The sequence below is a fragment of the Gallus gallus genome, chromosome 3 (genome assembly GCF_016699485.2).
Source record: "Gallus gallus isolate bGalGal1 chromosome 3, bGalGal1.mat.broiler.GRCg7b, whole genome shotgun sequence".
NCBI lineage: Eukaryota > Metazoa > Chordata > Aves > Galliformes > Phasianidae > Gallus > Gallus gallus.
The window spans coordinates 68403479-68417340 of record NC_052534.1 but is presented as its reverse complement, the minus strand read 5'-3'; the positions used below and the strand labels follow the sequence as shown (position 1 = coordinate 68417340).

The 13862-nt window shown below is 41.4% G+C and overlaps 1 protein-coding gene across 4 annotated transcripts in view; it reads right to left on the bottom strand.

Annotated features, from left to right (window-relative positions):
• The window catches only part of PREP (prolyl endopeptidase), a 97844-nt gene extending 84714 nt beyond the window's left edge, over positions 1-13130 (bottom strand). The window contains exons 1-4 of one of the 4 annotated variants that reach the window (XM_040697159.2): positions 12738-13130; positions 11238-11291; positions 7264-7338; positions 30-163 (exon numbers count right to left, since the gene is read on the bottom strand). In XM_040697159.2, the coding sequence (XP_040553093.1) occupies positions 30-163; positions 7264-7338; positions 11238-11291; positions 12738-12752 (278 nt within the window). In that variant the 5' untranslated portion in view covers positions 12753-13130. Of the gene's footprint in view, positions 1-29; positions 164-7263; positions 7339-7912; positions 8407-8502; positions 8699-11237; positions 11292-12737 lie in introns of those variants that run through there. The other 3 variants (NM_001006410.2, XM_046938879.1, XM_046938878.1) reach the window with 3 other exon arrangements.
• Between the last annotated feature and the right edge of the window lie 732 nt (positions 13131-13862).

Sequence of the window (13862 nt, the reverse complement as noted above, 5' to 3'; positions counted from 1 at the left end):
TGTCACTTACGAAGACATTCCTCACGTACCTTTTTCCTTTCTTGAAGTGGCAACTGTACTTTGGATAATCATAGAGTTCAGTCATTCGTTCTTTGAATAGTCCTCTGACAGGGCACTGCTCAAGAAAGGGTACCGTAAGCTTGTTCTGAGCCTCCACAAATGCCTGAAAGAAAATAATACGCCCCCCACCCCAAAAAAAGTACATTAGTTCAAGCAAAAACATGTACTTCCTACAGGAAACACTATTTTCTGATGCAATTAATCACAGACATTCTTTCTGCCCATGTAGGGTGTGTAGAGTTACACCTAAACAATCTCACATATCTACCTGCATTATTACAGTGTTGCAGCACATAATAAGACTGATTCTATGCCTTGAATTATCTTTCTCCAGGACACATATTAAGGGAGTCAGTGGTCAGGCTAAAGACAGGCCAGATTCCTGCCACTCCCTTTTAAAAACAAAACACAACAAAACAACACAACACACCAAAGCTCTTTCTTTAAAAAAATTCTTAGTTTACCACTACCATTTAAGCGAATATAGATTACAGAAAACACATAGGAAAAAAAAATCACCTTCTCTTACTTCACCACAAATATATAACGCTCAAGTCCTCTATTGTAGATAGATTAGAAAACTGATAATGAACAGAGTCCCTTTTGCCCACAGCCACGACTATCATTTCAGGGGCTGCGAAAAGCTAGATGATACAAAACGTCATGCGCACAATCTGTTCATTCTATTAACATAACACTTTGGATTAATGGCCCCAGTCAATACTTCTTGGAAAACCCAATGTGCTGTCCTTCACAAGAACAGATGAGGCATTTTTCCCCTTGTCCAAAGATAAATCCTTAGTTATAAAAGAGAAACATATGTAATCTCTGGGAAGAGAACATTAAGGGGTCTGGCTTCCTTAGAATGCTCCACCAAACAGATGTAAGCACTTAAATCCACTGGCCAAAACTACTGCCACTTCAGCTGTTTATTAGAGGCCGCCACTCCCATTACAGAGATGGAAAAAATGGTGCTATCCTGGTGTTTCATCAGACCTACTTACAACACAGTGCATTAACATAAAATTAATACCCAACGTCTTAAGGCAACATGCTGTGAACCACAGCTGTTAGGAGGCAGACATGCAGACTCTTCTGTCATGAATACAGGCTAGAAAGGATGTACACAGTGCATGTAGCTGTAACTCAGCCAGGCTTTCCAAAGACAGCTGCAGTAACATGCACAACCCAGCCTCTAGCTTTTACTGCAATGTAGCAAGCTGAAATGCTGGACTCTTATCACCTGCTTAACACAGGTTTCTTCCCCAGCTCCTTTGAACAAGGTTATTGTTTCTACCCTCTCCTGAATCTGTTACAAAGCAGGTGGATCAGTGCATAGTAATGTCTGAGTTGCATCTCACTGTAGTGCATGACCTATGGGAGCAGGTGGGCTACAAACCATACTGACCAGCCTATGTCTCACAGCTCCTGTGGAAAGACAGCTGCTAGACAAAGCACCTGACATACATTTAGCAATTGCTTTCAATGTTCACCCATCTAACAGTTCTTCAGGTGAAAAAGAGGAAAGAATAGAACAAAATTGTCTGTTAGTAGCATTTTACAGACATTTCACACAGTGATGAGTGGCTTCATGAGGCACAGAGGTTAACAGACTCTCCTGTGCACCCCGATGCCACAGTAGTGCATGGCCAACAGTTGCATTACATGCCAAGATTTGTTTCCAGATATTTGTCAGGCTACACGATAAGGGGGAAAGTACATTAATTTTGGTCACTCTCCATTTGGAAGATAATTGTTCGTGTCCAACAAAACATACAGAAACTGATAAGCTTTAAACACAAGTGCAAAATTAGTAATGCTCTAAGAACACTTGGCTAAGTGCAGAAATGCTTTAGTTTAAGAACTTACGTGCTGTCTACATGCAAGTCATCACTTGGATGACAGGATGACATAGAAAAACAACAAGTATAGCACCGAAAAGAGAAAGATGCAAAAGAAGGCTAAAAATGATGACTTATGGACCTTTAATCAAAAGTAGAATCCATGCACCAGTGAGGACTCTGTCAGGAAATTATCCCCCAAGAATGAAAGAGGTGAAACCACTGCTACGGAAGGCTGATTTTTATCTCTGTTCTCCCCCTGAAGATTAAACTGACAAAGGCAGCTTTAAGATCCAGCACATCCCAGTGGTAAGCCAAAACATTGTTCCAATCAGAACAAGGCGCAGCCTCTACCTTGCTGTACTAACATTCCCAGGATCCATCAGAAGACAAAAAGAACTTAAACCTGGGAAAAAAACTTAGTAGAAAAGAAACTGGCACAGATCCTTGTTCCCTACATTAAGTATGACCCAAACAGTAACACTGCTGTAGAGTACACTGAGACTGTGTGTTACTCACTTTTAACTGCAGTCACACTTCTACCACATCTGCTTTCGCCTCTGGCACTCAGAGAGGAGACACAAGCTTTTCCTTGCAAGTGTTCATTGCACAACAACATGCTTACAAATTAACTGTTGCAGTCAAGTGAATTATTAGTAATTTTGTTTTTAAAGAAATTTCAAACTTTTTTTTTTGCCACTTCCACTTAATACACACCAAAGATGAAAAGACGGCTTAGAAAACGGAATATCATCACTGTCTAAAAAAGAAGGTAGGAATTATAGATTTTTGAGACATTCTGTCCAATTTGGAATCTGTTCTTAATCATAAGTCTGCATTCACATTCAAAAGGCAATTCATATTTGAAATATTGCTCTATGTGAAGTACAGGAACAGATGTTACCAATAGAAGTCTCACAGCAGACAGTTCCGTTGACCATGCTGAGTTAAACAGATGCCAACCAAGGGTACAGAACCTACAGCAATTGTCCATACGTTCTCATGAACCTACAGAGAAAATACTTCCTCTGTTGAAATCTACACCTGACAAACTAACAGCACCCTTAACCAAGAGAATTTGTTATCAGAAGAAAGAATAAGGGTCAAAGTAAGGTATATACTTGTGCGTGTCAGAAAATAAGGTAATTTTGAAAAGCAAAGGTGGTAGTAAGGCCAGAGATGTTCTACATAAGGCGGAAGTTTTTGACAATCACTTGAGCAGGTCAACTGCTACTTTTGAAAAAGTTTATATTTAAATTCCATATGAAAAAACAAATGGCACTTTTTTTTTTTTTAAACAATGCTTTGTTACAATCCATTCAGCTACATGCTACTATGCTATTCTCTTGACAAGATGACTTCTATTCAAGAAGGAAATTACCCAAGGCATTCATAGTATATTTTCCATGGAGAAGTCTTGGGATATAAATTGTTTTTTGCAACATTACCAGTCTTCATTGTTAATTCATAAAGAATTCACAGTTCATTTAATAGTTATCCCCCAAAATCTCTGTATCTCAGTGAAAGACAGTTTGGTTCAACTCCTACAAGAGTGCATGTACCTTAAATCAAATGTTCCAAAATAAAACTAAGAAATTTCTGGTGGCTTGCTCCTTAGCACTCTTCTTCGGTCTTTACTAAAGCAAAACTCAAAGTTTAACTGCAAGATTATCCAAAAATGTGTATAAAAACTGTTGAGTTTTAACTGCAAACCCATTTAATCTTAGTTTTGAGAGTTTCAGTTCTAATCTCAATCCAGACGTACACCAGTTCATAATACCAAAGTAAACTGTCTGCTACACAACCTGTGCTTTATTATCCCTTCTCCATCCCTCACATCTGAGATATGCTGCACATTCCTGTCTACAAAGCTGTTCTAGTGAGCTAAGATATTGTATACAAGTGACTGATGTACAGTAGCAAAAGACTTTCCTAGTCTAAAACAGAGCTTACATCCCACAAAGGGTAAAACATGCCAAGAAGTTAAAGAAGTCCAACCAAGCCAAACCCAAGACACTAGAGGAAGTGTGATTTTGCAGTTGTGACTTAGATCATCAACAGAAGAGCTTTAGAGTAGCAGAACATTTCAAATGAGACAAAAAATCTTCCTGTTTGTCTTAAAAGTCAGTGGCTGAACAGAACTAGAGCAGTTCTGCCCTTTTTTCTCCCAGGTAAGACAGGAACTTCCTTCTCTAATCAGGCGCTCGGTTTCTACTTATGTGTCTGCAGAAGGGATTTTTAGTTGCTTGTAACTGCATAACTACATCTACCAAGCACACACAAGCCAAAAAGAAAAAAAAAAAGACACCCTAGCATGTAAGCATGTTACTTGATGGTTGGCTTTGTCAACTCAAAGACTGTGCATCTGAGAAGCAGTAGTACTGGCTACCCACCTGCAGACTTCAATAATCTGTTTTTTTATGGAAGCTACATGCACTGCTGACCTGACTGAAAGATCTCTAGAGCTATCAGACTCTCATCTAATTAAAAGTAGCTTGTGTGCTACTACAAAAGGAACTATCTCCTTCTTAGATCCAAGTGTCACGTAGCCTTTGGGTGAGTTGAATTAAGCATGTATTCCACTACAAAACTCATTTACCTAAAGGCTTCATCCCTAGAAAATCACCTTATGATGGCTACACTGATGCAAGAAAGGGACAAAAACATTCCAGTCAGTGCAAGAATGAGAGAGGCCAGAGAAAGCACAGAGTCAACCCATTTAATGGAAATCTACAGAACACAGTGGACAAGGTACAGCACCACCTACACTCTAACATCACTAGAGAAACACTTGATTAAGCCAACTACAAAAAGAAAAATCATTTGGATTAGACATAGCAAAAGTGACTGTGGTTCTTTACAGGCATTTTGGATAATTTCTTTCCACGTCAGTCCTATCAAACCTACAGTATGCGTCAACTAGAGCCGTGAACCATAGTTGAAACCAGTATCATTTGCTTGCACTTTACTCCACACTGCCAGAAATATAAACTATGTTTCCCAATTCATGTCAACAGAAACAAAGTAACACCAATCGTGACCACTCCAATGCTTGACTACTTCTGCTTAGTCAGGAATTCTGAAGTAGAATCCAACATAGTTGTCTCACTATTCAACAGCACCTACAGAACACTTCTGACTGTTCTCATGTGAGAAAAGATCCCTAACTTTATAAATGCCTTCACTCTTAGCATAAACCAGAATTTTTCCCTGTTTACAACATGCTTGATTTGCATGGATGTAACAGGAACTGGGAGTGGGAGTTCTTTCACTGCAGATGGGCACAAATGCCAAAGTAATTCTTCTAGTCCTGTATTTAATATGTGGAAAATTAAAGTTAGCCTATTGGTGGGGGTATACATTGGACACCTGATCTTCCCCCAAAAGAGATGGAAGTGTGAGATATTACATAGAGCATAAAGAGAACACAGGACTCATAGGAAGAGTAAGAAAAGATGCAGGTCTCAAGATTAGTGACTTCAAGGTTTGAAAAGTCTACAAAGCACACTTGAAATTCCCTCTGAAGTCTGTAGGGTCATTCAATTGTCCCTTTACCAGGGTCTGGTAAGTACAGAATGGTTATTCTGCAGGACTCCTGCAGAACAATCCGAAGAACACAGAGATAAAACCATTAAGAAAAGCTAGTAAGAAAGAGCAGCTGTCAGCAACCTCCGCTGTAGAGCACAAGAATGTGAGTAATAGAGCAAATGAAAAAGGCTTATTGCTTCACGACTCTTTTCTGACCTCTGTGAAAAAAGGAAAGCAAAATACTCGCTGTCTTTGTTCAGTAACTCCTGAGACACAGCAAAGAATATGACCTGCTCGAGTACTCAGACACACAGGAACTCTTTCCACTTTTTGCATCATTCCACAACAGCATTGCCTAGTTGTGTGTTTTCTGGAGTATAGGTAAGTATGATGTAACAGAATTTTCATTCTATCAAAATGACACCTTGTGCCTGGGTGGCTTCATTTTTACAAGAATGCTGCAATTCCCCATTCCTTTCATTATTATTTTTTTTTATCTCCCATACATAAATACCACCTTCCTAGGAGATTCACCTGCCTTCAATTGTTCTTCCCCAGTCTGTTCACAGCACATAGCAAAAGCAGTGACACAAAAGGTGACCTCTTGGCATCTTCATAGTGCCACCCCTCCTCCATAGGGTTCTGAAAACCACCTGAGTGGGTGGGTACTGCATGGCCGTTATAAAACAAAGATATAACCATATCTCCTCATGAATAAATCCCTTTAAATGTGATACAAAACTATCCTAAATGTACCATTTCTTAAGTGTATCATTAAAATATCAAAATACTCCAAACTTATTACATGTATAATTTTCATTGTCAATGCCTACGGATGAATTTTTCTCTACAATACAGTCCCAAATAACAATTTTAAATACAGGTGAGTATTTATAAATCCTAGATACACATTTACAGGTAGGGAATGGAACGCTGTGCATGTTTTTATCTTAGTCTTAACTGTTACAGCAAATTCTATTTAAAAATCCTGTAGCTCATCAAAATGTCATTATGCTAGGCACGTATATGAGTGAATCTAAAAGGAATCTCACTAACAGAAAGATATCTTACACAATTATTTTTAAAAGGAACCAGCCAGTAGATAGAAGCTAGAGCTGTAGCTCTCTAACTACAGCTGTCACAAAGGTATTAGCCATTCTAAGGAAACAACCCACTTGCACTCCACTGCCACCTACAACTTTCTTGCCATTACCCTTGCAACTCCCTGTGCCATGACCATTGGAGGAACTGGCTCACAGACACACTTCAGTATTTTCCAGGGTTTCTCTCAGTGAAACACCAGCTCCAGTAGCAGAGTCTAGCTATACTAGATCGCACACTGCAATATTTGTAATAAAAGCCATTATCAAAGCCTAACCCGAGGAGGATGAAGTTCAAAACACACAAAATGGATTCACATACTTCTCACTGTAAGAAGAAGGAAGGGCAAATGAAAAACTTTCTTTCTACCTTTTCTGACTTGTTCTAATATGGCAATTTTAGATGTACTTACGACAGTAGGCAAAGTGATCTTAAAAACAGAGCACTCCCCTTCAGTGTCATAGGGCAATCTTGAAAATAGACTTGTTGAAAATCAGTGCAAGACAAACAGGGCCTTAGTTCTCCAAATTGTTATACCAACCTTAACACAAGGTGCAAAATAACAGTGTTGCTCTGTTGGCACCTCTAAGCATCAGGTGTAGTATATACACCTACATTCATAATGGTAAGATTTTTAAACCTATTGGCAGGGCTTCTAAGAACAGAATACATACACATAGCCTACAAAAGAGATCCATGTTAAGACAGCCATTTCTGTACAAAGAAAGGTTACCTTTGTCTGCTCACTGTCAGGATCTTCAAGCCAGCAATACGGGTCACTGATTTGGTGTCCATGGTAATCCAATACCTGAATTAATAGGAGACAATACTTTAAAAAAGAAAAAAAAAAAAAAAGACATTTATACAAGTGAACTATTTTATCAGGGAACAAGCCACACTGAAACAAAGTTGCTTAGGAATTTCAACAGAAGCACATAGTGCTAAGAAGCAAAAGAAGAGGACACCAGCACCTTACTCTCAGGTGAGTTGCTAATTCTATCATTTTTTGGTGGAAGAACTGAGGCAACAATAATCCTTAAGGGAAAAAAAAAAATAACAACACAGAACACCAGAGAAATGCACAGGAAAAATCTTAATTCTTTCCACAAGCTAGCTTAGAAAACTAACTTAAAAAAACCAACCAACCAACAACAAGACCTCCTTTAAATCCAGATGCTTAAGTGAAATCTCAAAACGTGACTAGAGGATGCACCCAGAAGTGTAAATTCGGGTTCTGCCTCTGGCAGTTACTACACCCCTCCTGCTAATGCTCACGACCTTTCAGCAAAGCACACACGCTAGTGGAAAGAAAACCATTTTTAGCAATCAAATTAGCCTTCTATCTGCCTACTTGCTCCAGCATACATAAGGCACCAAGATACCTGGAGTTGTAAGGTTCAGCCTTCCACTTCACTACAGAAGTAAATACTCGAGTCTTTCCAGTGCCAGCTCATCTCTGCAAACATTTTGGGTTAAAAGCAAAGTTCTTTCTGCAAATAATTCCTAGCCTGGTGTACGAAGCGCAGCAGGTTGTGGAAGAATTGTGAAGCAGGCACAATACCGGACAAACTCACACGGCGACCCACGCGTGTACCACGTTGGAACACAGAGACATTACGTTCCTGGTGCACCATTACAGAGAAGCCGGCAGTGCCTCTCAGGCAGCCAGGCAGGCCTGCATTTCCCAGCCGCGCTGGGAAGTCGCCCGAGCCCCAAACCCGGCTCCGCAGGGCCGCAGCCGCCCCCGGGCGCGCAGAGGCAGCGGCAGAACGCCGCGACCCGCCTCGAGCAGCCCCGCACGGCCCATCCCCGCGCCCGGCCACCCCAGGCGCTAACAGAAAGAGGGCCTCGAAAGGGAGCGCGGGAGGCTCCCCCCGACAAAGCCGCTCGGGCCGCCGAGGCGCTCCCGAATCGGAGTTCCGGGTGAGAGGCGCCTCGGGCGCCCGGTAGGCTACCCCCGCACCAGCCGTACTCACGGCGGCCTCGTCGCGGTACACCTCGGGGTACTGGAAGGCCTGCATGGCGGGAGGCGGAGCAGAGTGGCGAGAAGAGGAGGAAGAGAGGCGCGGAAGGGGCTCCGAGGCTGCAACTCGAGCGGCAGCGGCCGGCAGCAAGCGTGCAGCACGGCCAAGGCGCAGCGGGGCCGCCATAAGACCCGCCCCAGACATGGGAGGCCGACGGCGGACCGAGGCGGCAGCGCCCTCTGTTGGAGGCCGCCATGCCAGCACCGGCTGCTCCCGGGACGCTCCCTTAGGAGTTCCGGGTGGATCACTTCGAGCATCACCATCCCGGTGTTTATTTGTAATAGGGATTCTTGTGTTAGAAAACTCACAGTTTTCCTTCGAAGTAACATAGTGATCTCTCGTGTCACAAAAATACTGGAAGCATGTAGCTCTTGGTCATCTGACCAGCTGCATGGCCAGGTTGCTTGCCTTCCAAACTGATGTTGCTTCAAAGTTTCAGCTCACAACCCTGACAAAACCATGCTTACCATGGGGTGAGTTTGACTGCTCTCTACCAAGGCAACTCCTGTGTACCTGTGATGCAGAGCTGGAGGCAACAATGTTTACACATGGTAGAGTCTACAGGCAAGAGCAGCCCAAAGACTGCTCAGTCCCCAGTAAAGTTGTGGTTAGTGTGACAATGATATAAAATATTCCAAAAATTGAATCAGACCCTCATATTTACCAACTCAGAAATGTGTCTTGATATGATACACTTAATGAGAAGAGTTAACATCTCTAAATGGGTTTACTTTGGGGGTGGATTGTGTACATGTGACTGAATAAGGCCACACAAGAGCGATCACTGTTAATAACTGATCTAACTACATTAATCAGTTTCATTTAGATCCATGCATCTTCATGTCTTCCCTTCTCTTTTGGACAGTTTTCCTTCTTACCTTGTTGCTCTATTTAATCTTGTGTAAGGCCAACTACACCTTTTGCACTAGTGCTCACAAAATGCAGCCAGCAAGGAAATGGAGATGCCTTGGTGTTTCCTGTGCTGCCAAAAGTTTGCTAGTTGTCTGAGCACAGGGCACCACTGAAAAAAGCCAAGCTATGTGATCTTTGCAACCTCCCCTCAGGCACTTACAGACACTGATGAGATCCCCCTGAGCCTCTTCTTCTCCAGGCTGAGCAGGCTCAGCTCTCACAGCCTCTCCTCACAGCAGAGGTGCCCCAGGCCCTTCAGCATCTTGGTGGCCCTCCACTGGACCCTTTCCAGTATGTCCAGGTCTCTCTTGTACTGGGGGCCCAGCACAGTGCTCCAGGTGGGACCTTACCATTGTAGAGGGGAAGGATAATCTCCCTTGACCTCCTGACAACTCTGCCTAATGCAGCCAAGAACAGTGACAGGCATCTCAACATAAATGGCACAAATGGCCACTCATGCTCACCCTGGTGCCCCCAGTACCCCCAGGCCCTTTTCTGCACAGCTGCTTTCCAGCTGGGTGCCCTGGTGTCTGGGGCTGTTCCTCCCCAGGTGCAGCCTCATACTTCTCCTTGCTGAACCCCCAGAGGTTCCTGTCAGCCCCTCTCTGTGCTGTTGGTGTCCCTCTGGGTGGCAGCACAGCTTCCTGCTGAATTGGCCACTCCCCCCAGTATGGTGTCATCCATAACTTTACCGGGGAGGCTCTCTGCTCCATCAACCAGAGCATTCATAGAGACGTTAAGCAGGACTGAACCCAGAACCAACCCCTGGGGTACTCTGCTGGTTACTGACCTCCAACCAGTGTTTGCACCACTGACACTGCCCTCTGAGTCTGGCTGTCCAGCTGTCAGAGTTCTGAGTCCTCTCTACTGCAGTTTGTACAGATCTAAGTACTTGCAAGTGATTCAAAGCTGCAGTTTTCCCGTAGGGAAAAAAAAAAAGAAAAAAAAGAAAAAAAAAAAAAGAAAAGAAAAAGTCATCTTCTTCAGCCTGAAAATGTTGTCCACCGTTAATGTGAACATCCCACATTTGTCCAGAATTCCTGGATGTTTAGCATCTTGGTCATACTTATAAGTACCTCTGACCTAGCAGCCATGCATCCAAATATCCCAGACATTTCCACAATGTATCTGTAGATCAGCTTTGTGCAGTAAAAGTAGCCCAGCTGTCACACAGTGACGTTACAGACAGATGTTCTTCAGGCACTTGAAGAACTCTGACGTGCCAGAAGAGGGCAGCCAGACCGCACACTTCTGTGCAGCTGGCAGAGGAGTGCCCCTATTTATCAGTCTAGAGCAACGCTCTCAAACCAGTGCACAGTAATTACAACACGGCCTGGCAAGCAGCCAAGTAGTCACAGTAATTATCCATTATAACACCTTTCAATTCATCCCGCATACAGAGAAAGTGGGAAGATACAAAGATACACACATGCATGGCTGTCCAAGATAAGATCGTTTGGCTCGTATTTTACAAGTAGTAATATTCTTTCAAAGGTGAGCACCAGGGACGGGCAGAAAGTGAATTTTCTCTTTAACATAAATTTCCCTTTTGTTCCTTATGGAGGGGGAGGAAGGAGGAGAGCTCACACATGAACAGAAGATAAAGAAGCAAAATTGCACCGTCTGAACTTTCCTTATCGGGGAAGCAGTTATTACAAGTTATGCAGTGCCTAAAACATGGCCCAAAACATGTTTTTCTTAGCAGTGAGCATGTGCTCCCTGTACAAATGGAAGAGAGCGTAGCATGCATTCTGTTAACAGAAGTACTTACCATGAAAGATGTAGCCATCTTCTCTCTTTTTCTTAACACGCTCCCTTTCCTTACCTAACACAAAGATAAAAGAGATGACTGTTGGGACTTTATCATAACTTTAGCTTTGAGACCAGATTTAATTGTTTAGTGCTGTAGCAGCAAGTGAAATTTCTAGAAAAAAATAATTACTTTTTCTAAAACCCTCCAGCAGAGTTTAGAAATCATTTTTTTTGCCAAGCTTTGAGGATCCTCTGCTGAGTAAGCAAAAATTCTTCCTGCACTTCAAAAAAACAAAACCAAACCAAACAAAACCCAAGTTTAAATATCTCACAGTGGTCATTGTCATCACACTTCCATGTTAGCATGAACTCAGTCATTTGAAAAACACATTCTGGTCTCTTATTAATTACACTTGTGCTGATCATCCAGTCATTAGCCGATTTCTTTCAGCTTAATCAGCGTATCCACTTTGACTCACTGCAGGTTGCGTATTGACTCAGTAGGAAGTGACCTCATCCTTCTTGTGGGGGAACATCTTACCAAAAAAATACCAGCAAATTTTGTTTTTACCTTTCCTTTTCATCCTTTCCCCAGTCTCATTCTCCTGGCATGATCTGACCATGACTTGAAGCTTTTCTGCTATAGAAAGAAGCCAGGTCCATACCTTTACTTCTGTTTGTGTTTTTAAAATGCCATTTACTTAATTGTAAGGCACCAGTTCTGCTGTTCAGACATTTATCAACAGATGTCAGCAGAACCTCAGTTTTTCACTAACAGGAACGTGCAGAGGCATACAAATAATTCAAGTTTCAGCAGAAAGTGATTCTGAAGGTGACTGCCCTGCTGGATTTCTGTTTTGAAAACACTAATTGAGAGCTTTAGTCCTATTGATTAGCAGTGAGTCTTTGATTTCTAAATAACGTTACTCCACATTTTAATTACAAAAATTCTGTATCGATTATGGATAACAAGGATTGCTCAGTTTTTGAGCTGATTTATAGACTACCTACATAACATGGAGCAAGTTTGCATTATTTCAGTTACAGAAACCACTACATGAGGTAGAAATGACCAGCGTTTGAAACTGCAGTCGAGCAAAACACTGTTTTGTTATGTTTAGCTGCTCTGCACACTAAGGGTGAGGATGGGTGCATTAAAGTCAGTGGCATGCTGCAGAATCACATTACCTTTCCCTGGTATCGTGGGTTGGTACACTTACACTCCTGGAGCTATGAAGTCAAATAGGTAACACAAGGGATATTTACATGGGGAGTTAGCATGGAATACCAATTACAGAGGAGCTATTTCAAAGTATTTCATCAGGCAGGCAATTCTAAACCATGATTATGGTGTGATAAACCATATCTAAACTGACGTATGAGCATCAACATATAAATCAGCTTAGTATAAATACATCCAATTAAAATATATTTTCCTTTCCAAGGAATTGGTGGTTGTCTTTAATTTAATTTTATTTTTTCAGACAGATAAGAGTTGAGGTGTTTTATGCTTGCTTACCTTTTTCTTCTGCATGGACCTTCCTTGTGAAATGAAGAATGAACAAAATTCTAATCCTGGAATAGGCTAATGTCCAAGGAATTCTTACCTGATCCTTTGCTTTTATTACCTAATTTTTATCTGATACCATTTTGCCACTAAAAGAAGGATTTTCCAAATAGCAGAGATCAGATAGGAAAATCTGGGCTTTTGTACCCCTGGGTAGATACTGAATTCACAGCTTTTGCTGGATGTTTGGCATGTTTGGGTCTTCTTATAATTTACCAGGGAGTCCCCCAGAGTCTGCAAAGTTAAGTACATATCCACCAGATCATGGTGTAGTCCTGACACTTATGTATACTTCAGTGTTTCTGGAAATGCATCCTAACGTTATTATCTGAATAATTCGTCTACAACTCTATTGCATTTTGCTTGTCTTCTGAAAAATGCTCTTGCAGATAAGTTAGAAGGGTTTGAACTTTTCTTAGTGTACAGAGTTTAACAGGTGAGAAAGTCCAACGTTATTTATAGAAGGTTTTCTACCTATCTTTTTTCATCCCACCTATTTCAATTCCCACTAAGTAGCATTCTGTAAAAATAACTCTGTCTTTATAAGCATTTTCAATCTAATTATTTTGTGTGTGTGTGGAAAGATAGTTAATCCACATTAATAAATTGTAAAGGGAAGTGCTTTTTCTGGTGTGGTTTTGTTGTTGCCGGTTTTGGGTTTTTTGGGCTTTCTGAACTCCTCTTTTTGTCTGTTGTGTGATGCAAAAATAGTTTATAAGTCAATTATTGTCTTCAAATCTTAAAACCAACTCAAATAACTTCTATATTCAAAATATATACATATATAAAAATAATTCTTACATGGTAGTATCTGAAAAAAGAGGTAAGTATGAATTTAAAGGAAGCTATTTTTTCCTTCCATTTCAGAAAATATAGGATAATTATTTTCTGTTCTGAATGAAATCTTCTCCCCATTGAAGTCAAGGGAAGCTTTGTCACTGATTTCAAGAGGGTAGGAATATCACCTCTAATCTTGGCAACAAGCAAAACAGAAGGCAACCTCCTGGTAACAGTTTATGACTTGTTGACAGTATTTGAAATACACTAAACACAGAGAAAATTACTTACTTTTTTTTT